The sequence below is a fragment of the Xiphias gladius genome, chromosome 9 (genome assembly GCF_016859285.1).
Source record: "Xiphias gladius isolate SHS-SW01 ecotype Sanya breed wild chromosome 9, ASM1685928v1, whole genome shotgun sequence".
Classification (NCBI taxonomy): domain Eukaryota; kingdom Metazoa; phylum Chordata; class Actinopteri; order Istiophoriformes; family Xiphiidae; genus Xiphias; species Xiphias gladius.
Window position 1 is genome coordinate 13,978,584 of NC_053408.1, and position 17,040 is coordinate 13,995,623.

Here is a 17,040-nt window from a genome sequence, read left to right on the forward strand (position 1 = left end):
AGATGGTTTTTATTACCTTTGGCAAGTGTCAAGCTAGCTGTTTCCCCCTGTTTCCAGTCTTTAAGCTAAGCTAAGATAGTCACTTCCTGGTTCATGCTTCATATTTAGCATACATATGTCAGAGTGGTATTGATCTTCTCACCAGCTTTCTGCAAGAAATGTCCCAAAATGTCAAATTATTCTTTTAAAGTTGAATACCTACAGGGAGAGCCAATATGACGAGCAAATATGAAGATTTGCTGACTCGTACCACTTCAGTACTTCATCATTTGGTTTTTCAACATCATTCGTCATATAAGTTGTAAGAAAAACGTGATTCCAGTAATCAGTTTAATGTCAAAAATATCAACAAATGCCAGTGTTCAGGTTCCAATATTGCATTGACTCTCACTGAAGGAGACTACCATTATTATTTGATATTGCTCTCTATACAGAAGGCTGTATGTGGGTTGTACTGTATGTATAGCACAGCCTTGGCTATAGGGGTAAGTACGCTGATAGAGATTGATGTGGTATTAGACAGAAAAATACCTTGCAGCCTCTGCATCGTCTTCACAATGTGGGCTGTTTATAATTTTCCATGCACTGATTTAATTTCTTCTAAAAAAAAAATCCATTGTTAGGGAATGCTTCATTCAGCAATCTGTGATGAGGGTAGACAAAGCTTGGTTTGCTGAGCCAATTGTACATGACTAACACGTTGGTAGACATTTTGGAGATGCCAGGCATTATTGATGAAATGCCTTCTGTTCTATTTTGGCTCTCTGACTGGCTTTCTTAACCACTGGGATGATTGATTGGGATAGTATTTTAAATCTTTTATTTAGCTGCTGGGTCTTGTTCAGATATGGTTTAATTATAAAAAGATCTTGAATTAACAACCAACACAATAAACCAAGAAAAAAATGACCAAAAAAGTGTGTGTTTTTGAATTCCTATTTATTTAAATTACTTGTAGACTATTCAGCATTAAGCAGCATCAACGGCAGCAACAATAAAATGCTGTGCTTCTGCTTGACTCTATAAACTGACTTTATGATGGCAATCAGGAAACATAATAATTCTAAAATATCCAACCACTTTCAAATGATATACACCCATTTACTATGAAATCAAAAAGGTTGCAATACCACCGTCCTTGATAGTAAAATAAAATATATTTTCTCTTCTAAACTGAATGTAGTTTAAAGAAAAAACTTTGACTCCAGATTGATTGGAAAAGGTCTTGGAGGAAAAGAACCAGGAGGAAGGTTCAAACCATAGTTTTACCAGTTTGAAGGTCATCCCTTGCGTGGTTTTTTTAGGTGTCTAAAAAGTGCTTTGGGTGACTGATCCCAAGATGCTCCACAGTTATTTAAAAGGGCTTGTGTGCCCACAGCTTTTTTGATTGTTTTGTATCTTAAAACAAAAGAAACATGGGTCATTACATATCTCTTTTGGGATACATAATACATCGTCACATTAGTTATGCATCCTTCTCTCTACAAACTATCAACTTCTAATGTAGCGCATGCCAATTGCAAGTATGAAAATACAACTAAATACAAAGCGGGAAAATAAAAATATAAATGAAACATTGCATGACCTGTGAAAGAAAACAATTATTCAACAAAACCAACACTTATAGTTGACTCAGTCCCCCCCCCGCTACTGTCCCCAGCCCTCCCAGCCCCCCTCTGTCCTTGAGACAGAAATAAATGAATTTACCAACAATGGCAGAAAGAGTATCACAAATAGTTTTCACATCACATTTTGACATTCCCATACCATGGAAATTAAAGTTCCTGGTTTGCCATTAGAGCAAAATGAACAATAAGAGGACTAAAGTATTTTCATTTCAGATAATCATCTTGGGGAAACATGAAATCTATGATTACATTTATAATCAATCAATTGATGGTCCAGATTCCTAGATGAAAGAATGCTATTTGATGATGCTAACTATTAGCAGGTATCTATTTTAATGAGAGATAAGTCTGGCAACCATAAATTGTTTAAATGAAGTGCTAGTTGCTTGTATTCTAACATAAATTTGTAAAGACTTGAGACTATTTTGAATGAGAGCATGAGAGGACAAGCCCTGCCCTACTGACGATCCATAAGCATGTAGTGTAAAAAGTTGTGAAATGTTTGAACGACGTGATACTGGCTTTTTTTGTCTTTAATTTAATTTTTAAGGTTTAATGTCATATGCACTGTTGTTACAGTGAACATTTTTAAGGAGAATTGTTCACGATTGGTCTGTTAATTTATTAATAACTTGATTTTATAAAATAGATTGTTTTTCAATTTAGAGGCTAGACAGCCTTCTGAGCAACACTAATGTCCTCTTGGAATATGTGCTAATTTTTTAGCGTGACTGCTGTTGTGGCGGTATCTGTCATATGTTGTCCGCTTTGACCTGTCCGCCTTGTGACTTTTTTATCAACTGTCATTGAGCATGGATGACCAAACCAGCTTCCGGCTCGCGATTATAAAATTATCTAATCTTACTCAAGTCAAAATAATCTATGAAGAGATAATTCAAAGATGACATGCACAATAACTTGTTTGGAGTTATTTCTTACACAAACATGATTACTTAACCAATTAATAAAGGGTACATTTGCAGTTTGTTTTCAACATGTTCATTCTGCATGGAAAACTGCAGTGTCAGTGTGTGTAAAGTGTGAGTGAGACAGTTTTAATTTCACACGGGTCACTTTGTAGAATTTTTATTTTTTGACAATCAAAACTAGAAATCAGTCTAATTCTGGGAGCATCCATGTCTGGGTGTTTCAAATGCATGAGAATTTATACAGTTATAATTTAGTCAGTACATCTGCCAACCCAACGCCAGTGCTGAAAATGATAAAAGTTTGTGTGTGTGTGTGTGTGTGTGATGCGTGTGTATGCATGTGTGCGCGTGGAAAAAAACTGGACCTAATGTAAGACTCTTTCAGAGGACCAAGGTCAAACTTCAGCAAACGCTTATTCTCACCGGATTGATTCCCTAAGGCTCTCTCCTTGGTGATTTGTTCCCCGTTGAGCTAATATCTTGGAAAATGATTGGTGATCAATTTAACGACCAAAACTAAATTATGCAGCACACTTCATATGTACAATAAAATAATCTGACTATCCCAGCATGCATTGTGTGTGAGTCCAGATCTTGGCTTGTGTATAAGATTTGGGAATGAGCATTGTGTTTTTTTTTATTAGATCATGATTACTGTACAGTGAATTTTTTCTGTTCTTGCAGAGCAGTCATAAAGGAGCTATAATCAATATTTTTAAACTAACAATGGATCAAAAGACCATGTGTAATTTGAAAGGGGTCACTCATACCGATGAATCTACATTAAATTATCACCAGACTTTTCCACCTCATCTTTCATGAGCTTCATGGCGTCTTTTTGAGTTTTGCAACCCACAACTTTACCGTTTTGGTTCCGTCTCACCGTTCTTGTAGCACAGTTTTTGGTTGTGGTTTGATCAGACAAACAGTCCACTGCCACCATATTTTGATTCAAATATAAGGACACTCCCATCACCATAGTGAGAATCTGATGGAGAAAGGTTTTCCTGACTGACTCTGCCTTGTTAGGCTGATTAAACCATCACGTCTAATTAGGGGCTGTATAATGGCTCAGTTCCCTAGCCGCTGTAGCATCAGAAAGACAGAGAATACACGATAACGATTTAAAATTCTGTGGTCTGTGTAAGTGTCTACAATGCAACAAAACTTCTCCTTCATGTTTAGTTCTGCCTGATAATCACCAGTGAGCCCTTCAGTGTGCATACTGATGATAAATTAGGGTTCAACTCATCCCGAGTTTATCATACCTATCAGTTATTTCAACTTTATATATCTAGTAAACACTAAATGAATAAGAAACTATATAAACCAATTCAATCAAGCAAATGCAACTAATTATAGCATGTGAAGGAAATCAGAAGCTTGCCATAGGAACTGAATAATGCACATTCATTTAAAAAATATTTGTAAATTGTGGGCACATGTTAATTTGTTCCTACTGATTACGACTTTGAGCGCACTGAATAATGAAAGTGACGACACGAGTTCACCAAACAGAACATTCCATGTTGCAACAATTTACTTTGAATATGATCAAATTTTTAATTATTTCCCATATTGCGTGATTAATCAGTATAGACATTTTGATTTTAGATGTCTCTGTGGCCCAGTGGTCTAAGATGCAGGTCATGTAACCACAACCTGGAGACAGACAGAAAGAGAGTAACTTAGGCCTTCGACATACCATCTTTTTTTATACACTTAACAGATTTTGTCCTGTTTATTGTTACCTATGAATGTTACTATGAAACCCATATTCCTTAGCAGGTTTGGGTAGTTGATAGATAATGAACTTTTTGTCATTGGGTGATTTAAAAAAAGACGGGTGTCACTTCAAAAGCATCACTGGACCATTTCTTGCATTTCTAGGCTGAAGTTTAACGTTAAAGCAAAAGTTCAACACTTTGGGAGATACACTGATTTGCTTCCTGACAGAGAGTTAGATGAGAAGATGTGTGTCCATTAAACACGAAGCTGCTGCAGTTGTCGAAAAGCAGCACATCATCTAAGAACCTAGAGCCTGTGAATGTTTTTTTGATTCTTGCTTGAATAATGACTTCAGCAATTAAAAGATTGATTGACCAATTGATTAATCAATTAATTGTTTCACCACTAGATTACACCTAAACCAGAGAATTATTAGTTCTAACAGTAAAATTAAACCCACATAACCCCAATCATCATAATAATGAAATATTAACCCCCATAAAAATAGATTAATGGATGATCCTAATCCCCGAATTAAACTCATCTGGGCATCCTAGTCTTAATTCTCTTAATGATGCATTTGATCACTTTATAAGCAGTTCTACGACCCTAAAACTACACTACGGCACATCACTACAGAGACTGCATGACTACGCTGATCGTGTCTCCTTGTAATTAGATACAGGTACAAGATGTTCAGTGTTTCACAAGCTGGTACTGTGGGTGAATGTCCCGACGAGATCACACTTCGTGCTTCATGCCGACTCAGCTCCTGCAGCAGATTCTTGTGGAGTTTTAACCGTCTCCACATAGATATGCCGAAACTGTGCCTGACGGCATGAAGTGGTTTGTACGGTGTCGTTAAGAGGACCATTGTTCACTTGATGAAGGACGTGTGTGTGTGTGCGTCTTTCTAGATAATTATAAATTAATTATAATTACATATTAACACCACCACCACCACCACCACCCCTTTTTGCTGGTCCAAAGCGCGGGTCGTGTATTTAACCCTCCCGGCCTGTGCTTGACTGTAGAGAGAAATGATATATGATCGATCTCTCGGTGAGGCTGGAAAAAAAAAGCCTTTGTACGGGTAGTCCTGGGGGGCTTTCATAAGCCACAGCAGGCCGTCGGTAACAAGGAGTTGCTTGTTTACGGAGTTTGCTCAACATCGGAAAATCATGGTGAACACCAGCGGGAGCAGGCGGCGTGTTGACAGGCATCCTTGCGCTGGGCAGAGCATCACGGACAGACAGGCAAGGTGCAGTCTGCCGGTCACAGAGCGCGGCTCAGGACGGAGCGTCTCCGAGAGCAGCCTCCTCCGCCCTGGGACCACTAATCTGTAAGTGACAACTCGTGTTTTGTACTCTTTTGTCTTCAGTAGTAGCCTGCCAGACACTGTTTTTCTTCAGAAGATGCCCCAAACGCATTATACACGTTTAGAGACATGTTACAACATCGACATTCTGTAAGTAAGAAAAATAAACCAAACTAACAATATTAGATGCTTTTTACTTCTGTGCAAACACATAAGTGTTTTGACAGCCGTTTAAAAATGGTCGTTATAGTGGTATTAAATCCGCTGATAATTCTTACAGCTTGATTTAAGCAATATGAAACAGAGAAAATGCATAACTCTCTCTTGAAAAAGATCATCCAAGCCCATTTTGTGCATATTTGAAGGGATGCTGTGCCTACAGTATTTACAATGCAACTGTTCCGAAGTGTTGAAAGAAGCCTGTAAGTGCAGAACTGCATGCACTGCCAATTAAAAGCATTATACGTTGTTTATTCACATGAGGCTTTAGTAAATGTTGTGAGATGTGTTTGCTGTAGGGGCTTTCATATGCAGTTCAGGTGCTTATGGATGCTATAGATGCTCTAGCAGGATGTTCTTGATCTGCTCATGTTGTTCGTTTTTCTTTTATTATTTATGATGACTCAGTCAATGCATTATATTAACTGCATAGGACTTTCAAGGGTCTGTTACAGAATTTTTGAACTGGTAAACATTATAAGAATAGAATAGAATAGAACAGAATAGAATAGAAACTGCTACCTTACAGTAAAAACAACCAACCCATTCCTGCCAGGTGTGAAGTAAGTAGTGAATTTGTGGAGTGACTTTTTAATTGTGTTCCTTGCAGCACCATTTCACCTGGCCTTGCATGGAGCCCTAACAAGCCTAAAAAGACCTAGAGTATGTGGTCCGCATTGCACTGGCTCACAACAAGCTGAAAGGCACACAGACCTATAACAGCTGTAAATCACATTACAGCTGCTGTTTCAATAAGCCCAGGTTTAAGGCAATTTTCACAATTGAAAATCAGAGTCAAGCAGGTTTAAATATCTTCAGAACATTCACAGCTTGATGAGTCCTGATTAAACAACAAAGATTCAATCGATGTTGGGCACATGTGATCTTAGGTCTAGGTTGTTGGGATAACCCTGAATAGTCGAGGATAAAGCCAATGTGGAGTGGAGTTTAGTGGACTAAAGATTTGAGATATCCAATATTTGAAATTTTAGGTGTGAAATGCCCGTTAGCCTGTTAAACACCACTGGCTTTCAATTATTAAGTATTGATAGCTACTCAGTTTTTTTTGTTTTTTTTTACATTATGGTTCTTTCCATCATGTCTAAAACGGGGGGGCTCGTGTTAGACATGATGGAAAGAAACTGAACCCGATGTGGTCTCATTCCTTGAGCTGCCACAGGCACTGACTGTTAAATACCAACTACCAGGAGAGTAAAATCAAATCCACCCCCATGGATTGTCGGGACATGAAGCCCTCTGAGGCTGCTTTCCTCTGAGGCCCACTATATGACGGCCTCAGGTTAACCTGTGGGGTGTGCCACAGCACCACTATAGGCCACAGTGCCAACCAAAAATATTTCTCAACACAATATCCCGTTTTTTGACAAAATGGGACAAACTGAAAAAAACATTTTATCAAAGTCGTATGGGCAATTTACACTGCCTCGTGGTCAAAGACTTTAACAGATAAATGATGGGTAGAAAACAAGATATAGCCTTTTGGTGGGATTATGATAATCTCTTCATCCTCCAGAATTTAAAAAAATAATTGAGATTTATAATGTCCTTATCTCTGTTTTAAGTGTATTTAAATTTTCAACTGCTTTGAGTTTTACCTCAGCTGGTCTCAGGCAGAGCTATGCAGTGTGCCACTACCCACCAGACAGCTGCTGTGGGATGGATCAGGTCACAGCGCAGCAAAACAAGAACCCACTGAAGCAGCAGTCATTGCTGTAACACATATGCCCCCGTCATCTCTCCGATAGCCCAATGTTCAGGGGGAAAGGCTGTCTTTTTGTAAACGCTGACTTCAGAATGATACATGACTCATAACTTAACAGGGTGCCGGGTTGAAAGGAACTGGCAAGATCCCCACCTAACCTTAGACATCAGAGTCATTAAATTTGACTTAATGCATCCTGTACCGTAGCTGACAAATGTACCTCCAAGGCAGAGTGCATGAGAGCTTCAGAAATAAATGTGTAGGTGATAATGACTATATATACACACAGTAGAATTCACAGTGAGTTTCAGAGTGTATTGTAGAATCCTTAAAATTATTCTTTGGTGAAAAATTAGACAGTCCTGGTGTGTCCCAGTGACTCTAAGTCTATAACTAAATTATAAACCCATACAACACATTAATTTTAAGGAGGTTTGGAGTATGTAGTGTGACAGGTTGGAACAGTGACAAAATTAAATACATTCAAAAAGGTACGCAATCGTATTAAAAAAAAATCTTTTCCCCCCTCACCTTTATTTAGGAAAACAAGTCATTAACAATAACAGAGACCAGGGAGATGCCTTCAGATTAAATTATAAAAAAAGGGAACTAGCAATTTTAGAACAATATTTTTATTCTTTGAAGAGGATATTATATCAGTGTACTGTTTGATTTCTTCAATGAGTAACGAAAAAAAGTTTTTTTAAAAAGATTTGCACCCCCTCAGAAGGGTGGTGTGCATCGATGTTTGAGCTTCGATGTGCATAGAAATTTTTGACACTAGAAGGCTGTTTTCACATTTGTGCTGATTTGGGAGAGGTTCACCTTAAATCAGAGTTAAGATGTGTACATATCCCTCATGATACAATAAACATCTTAGACAAATGTGGTGTGATGAAACCTCCAGTGCATATGGACTGAAAACAGACTTTTCAGTGAAGTGAGAGACATCATGTGTCCAGTAGTTAAAATTTTGAAATGAATAATATTTGCACAGTCATAGTGTCTGAATTTTTCAATGAAGGACAATGGGTTTCATTTTAAGATTTTTTTAACTCAATAATTGAACTTTATTGTAATAAAATATACTCAAACAGAAGTCTTAAAAAATGTCTGGAGGGTATATTTAAATGTCTTTTTGCTTCTTTCTATCAAAGTTGATGAAACCATATAGTGCATTTTCCAGACATATGTTGAAGTCAGAGACCATGTTATCAGTTATATGCATGGCAAAAAATACTTGATTTTCGAGTTTGCTGTTGACTACACTGTTGTCCCACAATGAAATGCACAAAGGAAATGAAGGAGCTACCCACTGCAAAACATGAGATCAAAATAATGGTTATGAGTTAAATATTTGTACTTGTGTTAAGTTTAATTTGACGGGGCACTTCAAGGTCACTGTGCAGTTTGTGCCTGTCAGTGCATGTACTGCATAATTTCCTGTTAATACGAAACAGAAAAGTACATTGATTTTGTGTATACAGTATAAAATAGTACTGTATATAGTGCATATTGTTTACACTTAGTGTGTATGTAGTATGGGACAAAGTATGTGTCATGTTGAGCACATTTACTGCCTCTAGGAGTCAGCAAATTTTCAAATCCTCTAAGCCTCCTCATATCCTAAGCAGCAGCACTTTCTCTTGAAAAGTCTTTCCTTCTGATGGATGTGCAGATAGAAGCATGCCAAATCTATGACAATTTAAGCTTTTATAGTTCCAAAGGCTCACATCCGTTTTGAAAACCTCGGAACAACCATGCTTTCGCAGTTTTACGGAAAATGCAGACGTACACAGCACTTACGACGTACTCTTCCAGCTGTTAAAATTGTTCTGTTCTCCTTCCTCCTCTCAGTCTCTCCAAAAGAACAAGTCTGCAGTGATGGACAGGACACAAAACATAATGGCTTTGATCTGCCTGTTATTTCTCAAACTACCAAAGGTCAGTTTTGGTAAAGTACAAAATTAGTATTTTTTTCTTTTTAGAGAAAAGTTTGACAGACAATGTTGACTTTTAAAGTAACCAAACTGCAGAACTTATCTTCAGAAATTTTCTTCCAAGAAGACCTAATAAAATTTTTGACATGAAAGTGACGGAAAGTTTTTCTTAGGTATCTTTTTGTATATATCCTTTCAGTTTGAGATGGCTAGTGGAAAAGTCTTAGAGGAGACTTATCGGAAGTGGGTCCAGTATAAAGAAGACTGTGTCAAAATGATAGAAAATGAGCCGCTCTCTCAAGGTATGAAGAAACTTGTTTCATACAAAAGAGAACATGGCATGAGATGGAAAAGGATCTATAAAACTATGCCATTTAAAATTTCATCAAAAATAATCATCTATGGCTTTTTTGTTGAGGAGCATATATTTTTTCGGTTTCTTATTCTTCCTTTCTAGTGGGCTTGTTCTGTAACAGGACATTTGACAGATACGCCTGCTGGCCAGATACTCCTGCTGGTTCTGTAGTCAACATCTCATGCCCTTTCTACCTGCCTTGGTATGACAAAGGTAAATCACACTTACAGTGAGTCGGAACTTTGACAGATCAAACAAACTGAAATTCAAATGTGTTCACGTCAGTTTTTACTCTTTCCATTTTTGTTTTTGGCGGTTGTTAGGGAAGTAGGTCATTCATTCATCTACATACCACTCGCATATTTGTCTGTTCAATACAGCCAGGGACGGTTAGCTTAGCTTAGCAAAAAGCTCATAAATTATTATATCTTGTTTGTTTAATCCATAAAAAAATTAAAGTGTAAAAATTACAAGTTATGGTTTTATGGAGCGTTACTAACCTCTACGTCAAGCTATCCGGCTGCTGGCTCCTACTTAATAGCCAAAGGTATAATATAATAAAGGCTCACTAACACTTATATAAATGTCACTTGTTTAATCAGTACAAAAAATTAAGTATAAAAATGACACATTAGCTAGTTGTTCCCTCGTTTACAGGTTTTGTGCTAAACTAAGGTAATCCACTTGTGTCTCTAGCTTCATATTTACAATACAGACATGAAATTGGTATTAGTCTTCTCAGCTAACTTGAGAGCAAATGAATGTATTTCTGAAAATGTCAAACTATCTTTTCAAGCACTTCAGAATATATATCTTTAAATATTATAAACATTTAACAAAACAGATTATTTTGCACGTCTGCGTGTATGGGTTCATTGTACCTGAGCATGCATGTATCTTTAAGTTTCTTTTCCCTGTGTGCTGGAATGATAACCTGTCCAGGCTACTGACCTGTCGTCTGCCCAGAGCATGCCGTGATTGGCTTCAACTCACTGCGACCCTAATTACGGGGTACTTACCGAAAGACTGACTGTTTCTTCTCCAGTGTCCCAGGGAGTTGTGCGTCGGCAGTGTGGCTCTGATGGCCTCTGGGAGAGAGAGGACAGCGGGCAGGTGTGGAGGGACATGACCCAGTGTGAGGAGGAAAAAGAGGTCACATCACAGGAGGTATGGCAACCAAAATGTCTCCAGCTCGCGGGTTAATTTGTTGCAGCTGTAAGCGCCTCTCTATGCGCTAATGTTTGTATCACGTCAAGGAAGATTCTTTTATATGGCGTTCTCTGCATGGCTGAAACAGGGGTTGTTTAATGGCAGATGCAGGTTATCATGTAAGCATCTAATGGAAAAGAAATTTGAAGTAACTGATATGTATTCATATGAGGTTGAATACCAGTTAGCAGCATTTATCAACCTTGTAAAAGAGGTCCTAAAGGAAAAAAAATGTTTAATTTGCAAGTTTTGAAAGATACACAAGTCAGCTCTCAAAGCTAACCTTTTATCCCCAAACTGCAGGTGTAAAAACCTGAGAGACATAGTTGAACATAACCATTAGTGATTTGATAGAGGCATATGGTGTATAGGGAGTTGACACATACTGTTAACTGGCATTCAGCCCAACATAACTCACCTTTGTAGGACTATCAGCAAAAGTAACACGAATCCGTGGCAGGAATCCAGCTGCAGCTAACTCAGTTAACTCTGTATTCACGTGAATTTATATACGTTTACGTGAGATGCATAATATAATTTACACGAATGAAATATCTAGCATCTGTCTGGTAAAACTAAAAGCCAATTTTTAAAAAAAAGTCTTCGAAGCAGGTATAAGGTATAATCACTATTATTATATTAACAATACATAACATGACTACATGGATAGGAAAGGTGTCACTTGTCACGAACCCTACTCTGCAGTTCTCCTCAGCTCTATGTAGCTATTTAGCGACTTTCAGGTCATTGTTTTAGTTTTATGGACTGTGACTTCAATGCACGCAGCTGTTTTGAGCAAAAAAAACAGACAAACAAAAAAACAAAACAAAACCTGACTTTACACTACCTATCCTGTACCAAACTGCAGACGCACAAAGTTAGCAACAAGCTGGAGAACGTAGTGGAGGGATATTTTTCTCTGTGTCTGCTGGATGTGTAAATAGGTAGCTGTTTGCTAGCTGCTAGCTTACACGTTTGCCATGTCAACTTAAAAGTTGATAACGTGTCCACGTTGTGCTTACTACTTGTTTCGGCTGCTCCCAAGTGAGCACAAATCTGTTATTGCAGGTTTTATAATAACCATTTTAAAAGAGGATGCTGAGGTTGCTCACCTGATATCCAACAGAGGGCTATTCCAGAGCTTTGAAATCCTGACAGCAAATGCCCTCATGTGCTCTGTCTCCAGCCTGACCCACGGACAGTCAGTCTGTGGAATGGTGCAAGGTCTGTCTGTGCCTTAAAGGCCCTGCACACGCTGGATCACCAATCCCTGGTGTTTTCACTTGCTGCCTAATTAGACCTCTGGCGTATTTTGGCTTTGTTGCAGATATTTGGATGGGAGAAGTTGCGCCTTTATTGTTCTGACCGTTTTGTGTTTGGTGACCTCACGTAATTGACTTTGTAACTGACAGTGAAATCAGCCACTGAGGTGATTGATTGGAGTGTCGTTTATCAGTGAGAATAAGTGGAAACGCTTGTGTGGATGGACAGGACCTTTAGAAAAAGCAGTAAAACTTTAAAAAAATATATAAAGATTAGAATTAATCAATGCAGGGTGCATGTGCTAAAATTCTGTACCTCTTGTGAGGACCTTGGCAGCTGTACTTTTGTACAAGCTGGAGGCAGCCAGTTGATATCTGGGGCATTTTGGTGAGTAAGGACCTATAGTAATCTTGCTGAATGAAAGCATGAGTGAGAGGTTCTTGGCAATACTCGAGTTAACAGAAATTTGACTTTATTTTGTCACTTATAACATTTTGAGAAAGTCTAAAACCACACCAAGATATTCAGCCTGTCACTTTGGCAATATCAGCATTTAACATCAGAAAATTATCATTCAGTCACAGCTTCATGTCTGCAAGATGTGATTGGTTCAAAACTTTCAGCTCTCACCTTTCACCTTCTCTCAAGATACATTTTCCTGACAGTCATGTCTTTCATTCAACCGGTCGCAGAAATCTTTTATGGTGGATTTACATCCAACAACACTACTTTGTTTGTTTTTCGTACAGTGAACGACAGTAATCCTGGAAACATTATTAAATGCCTGAGGCCTTTATACTTTAGCTCTTATTCTGTCTTCAGTGTCAACTTAATTGAGGTTATAGTAGTGATGTAATTTATGAGATCTGACTTGCAAAAAAATGACAAGTGTGGATTTGTCTTTACAGCTGTGGTTCAAACAATTGATGGTGAGCTTCAGGATGCTGTACACTGTTGGCTATTCCGTGTCCCTCTTGACGCTCATAACAGCTCTTATCATTCTCCTGAGCTTTAGGTAAGCTGTCTAACAGATGTGCAATCATTTTCGTTGTCATATTAACACGTCAAACATATCTCATGGTACTCTGGAAAAGATGATGACTCATTAGAGGTTAGTACCACTAATGTGTGCTTGACTCATTCTGTCCTCTTTGACAGATGCAGAGAGAGATGCTTTCAAATGAAAATAGATAATTAGCTAATAAATAATATGCAGCAAGTTTAATTCTTTATACAAATAAGATAACCTAGAACTGTCAAGATCCTCGGCATTCATAAAACCAAGTACTAATAGAGGTAAAGAAGACTGTATTTTTTAAGCAAATAGTGAATGGAATCAACCGCTCTCAACTTTGCGTTTTTTTGGGACTAATTTTACTGCTTTTGGTGGGCGTAGTGATGAGAGAAAAGTAAAGTGATTAAAAGGTGATCAAACAACAGTATTATATTTTTAAAAATACAAATAGGTGCAAATTGTGTGCTTTTGCAGATCAGATGAAAACAGCTCAAGAAACATTAGAGGAAATGCAAGAACAAATATGCCAGATCAAAATACACATTCAAAACCCTGATACACAAAATTCTAACTTCTGTTTTTTTTATGTCTCCTGACAGGAAACTTCATTGCACTAGGAACTACATTCATGCTAACCTTTTCCTCTCCTTCATCCTGCGAGCTGTATCTGTCATTGTCAAGGACACCATGCTAGAACGCCACTGGGGACGAGAAATCATGAAACAGACTGACGTGAGTGAGATGCTCAGTCACCAGGTGGGTCTTGTTTGAAATTTACTGTTAATAGTTTATAGTTGTTACTTATTGTAGGTTACCAATGAAGATTCTTAGTTTATATATCCTATTTGAAGCTAATACTTTAATGAGGCAAATTTAAATATTAAACTCTTACAGTATGTGTTATTTTCATGTCCATTTCTTCTAGGCTGCTTTTGGCTGCCGGATAGCACAGGTGATGATGCAGTACTGTGTCCTGGCCAATCACTATTGGTTCTTTGGAGAGGCTATTTATTTGTACTCTGTGCTTATAGCCTCAGTGTTGATTGACAACAACAAATATTTGCCTTACATCTGTCTTGGCTGGGGTAAGTTCAATCTCTTTGCGTCCAAATTAACAAACACCTGAGGAATTCTCCTAGGACTTCGTACCTTGAGTTGTGGCCACCCTGTAAAATCTAATTCCACTTTAAGCCAAAGAACACCTCACCACAGAGATACAGAATAGCACAAATTCAAAAGTCAGGCATGTTGCAACAGTAGAAACCTCCTCAGTGTCACACCTTTACTTCTCTCTTGTTTGCCCATTAACAACTGCACATTAAATCAGGTTCTGTGCAGCAAAGCATGCCCTGTATTAGCAGTGTAGCCTGCTAGATGGATGCCATGGAAACATTTACACAGTTATTTATATCGTTCTTTGTTATTTAGTTCTGAAGCATGTTTCTGAAAGCACCCACAGCACTGAATCTTGCAATCTTTACTGTCTTTGTCTTAGGAACACCACTTGTAATTGTGGTTCCCTGGGTAGTGATGAAGCTACTGAAAGAAAACAAAGAGTAAGTGTGTGAGCATGTGTGTGTCCCCATGTGCCTAATCCCTTTTATGTGTGGACTCTGTGCCCCTGCAGATTCACATTAGACAATGGAGAATAAGTAACATCTGTTTTTCTTCCCAGGTGTTGGGCTGTCAATGAGAACATGAACTACTGGTGGATCATTCGTTTCCCAATTCTTTTTGCTTCACTAGTAAGGATGACTTATGCAAATAGTCGACTCAGTGTTTAATGGCATCCCTTGCATGTGTCAACATCTGACAATTAGGACTCGTCCGCCAAATATATGGCATAATATATATTTTTGCAGCACCGGACACAACAATTCATGTTTGGATTTTCTGATCAACAGATCAACTTTCTGATTTTCATGAAGATCCTGAAGGTCATTCTTTCCAAATTACGAGCCAGCAACCAGAGTGGATACCCCGATTACAAACTTCGGCAAGTTGTCTCAGGATATTTTCAGTGACGATAAGTTAGAGTTATTTGATTCCTCAAGTGTGTTTGTTTTTTTCAAGTCAAAGCTCAGGCTGTCACAGAAAAGCAGTGATAAATTTTGGCAGGAGGAGGAGCAAAGATGTAGCCAGAAAAATGAAAGTTGACAAATTGCCTGCTGTTTGATTTGCCCTGTTAGGCTTGCCAAGGCAACCCTTACCCTCATTCCTCTGTTTGGGATTCATGAGGTCATATTCATCTTTGCTACAGATGAGCAGACCACTGGCATTCTGCGCTTTATTAAAGTTTTCTTCACGCTTTTTCTCAATTCATTTCAGGTAGGTTCAACTGGACCAGAGAATGACTGCTTGCTCTTGCTGATATGTCTGACATTGTAAAAAAAACAAAAACCTGTAACTGTCGAGACACTTCTAATTTGTTCTTGTAGAATCTAGCAAATGTAGTACACGTTGCTGAAACTAAACAGGACTTTTCTTAAAATTTGGCTTCTCTGCAGGGCTTCCTAGTGGCTGTGCTCTACTGCTATGCCAATAAAGAGGTTTGTTGTTTCATCTCATATTCTCATTTAATTTTTCTACCCTAAATAGAAGGTACTGATTAGCCATATGTGCCAGTCACATACATCAATGTACATGGGTGTAAAAGTGTAAAATTAGGCTTATATCACATTAAAACATTATTAATAATCCTGATAATGGGATGATCTCCAGTATAGTCATCTTCCTAAGAAACCCATTTAGGGTTGTCAGGTAGGGACTTGCAGCTGGTCAGATCAGTTAAGGGTGCATTAGAATAAAAAGACAGAATGTATTGTTTTAGTCATCCATTTTCATCCAAGGGTCGGAGTTTCTGAATCTCAATTTGCTGTTGCTTTTCTTGCTGAGTTTTTTTTTTGTTTGTTTGTTTTTTGAGTGCCTAATTTATCTGATCATGGTGAACGACTTTTGGAAAATAACACAAAATGGGTATATGAAATGACACACTAACCTCTGAAATGGCTCACCTCCACTCTGGATGCAGGTGAGGACAGAGCTGAAGAGGAAGTTACGCAGCTGGAGGATACAGGCAGAGATTGTATGCTGCGGACAGTGACTAACCGTGCTGGACTCTCGAGTAGACGCTTTCTCCATCGCCACAGTAGCAGAGCGCAACAGATCTTCTAGCACAACGAGAAGGGCAGTGCCTGATGGTTCACCCACTCCTGAGAGTTCACTGATTTTCAGACATCAAGTTCAGCCAACTTCCCCACAACCTGATGCTTCTTTGCTGCACTGTCCATCAGTGGTCAACAGGGATAACCCCATCCAGCATGGGGATCGGGATGAGACTGGACAGTCCTCTGTGGCAATGCAGGTGTCCTTCCTCATTCATCTTCAAGACCCTGTGGAGTTACTCCCACATGTTATAAATATAGATTCAGACTGAATACATTGATGCATTCACTGTACATTTTAAGATTATATGTGGTTTATTTTGAAAATGTAAAACTTTGAATAAGTAATTAAGTAAGTTTTTAAATTATGAATATGTGAATAAGTGATTGTGACCATTTAAGACTCGAGACATCTTTAAGTAAATAATACATATGGATTATAAAAATTAAAAGAATATTTGTTAATATCGACTCTTTTAATGTGTGAGGGAAGCAGTGCTGCATGATGGGTCATTCATTTTCAAAGAAAGTAGTGTATTGGGTGATCAC

At 38.2% G+C, this 17,040-nt stretch overlaps 1 protein-coding gene across 1 annotated transcript; it reads left to right on the forward strand.

Moving 5' to 3' along the window:
* Nucleotides 1-9,690: 9,690 nt before the first annotated feature.
* Nucleotides 9,691-16,910, forward strand: LOC120794699 (glucagon receptor-like). The gene is made up of 12 exons (XM_040135951.1): nucleotides 9,691-9,787; nucleotides 9,943-10,069; nucleotides 10,866-11,007; nucleotides 13,221-13,327; nucleotides 13,927-14,083; nucleotides 14,253-14,412; nucleotides 14,823-14,883; nucleotides 15,003-15,072; nucleotides 15,232-15,323; nucleotides 15,517-15,655; nucleotides 15,835-15,876; nucleotides 16,359-16,910. Exons 1-12 carry the CDS (start codon nucleotides 9,691-9,693, stop codon nucleotides 16,428-16,430), a joined length of 1,266 nt encoding a protein of 421 aa, XP_039991885.1. The 3' UTR covers nucleotides 16,431-16,910.
* The last annotated feature ends 130 nt before the right edge of the window (nucleotides 16,911-17,040 follow it).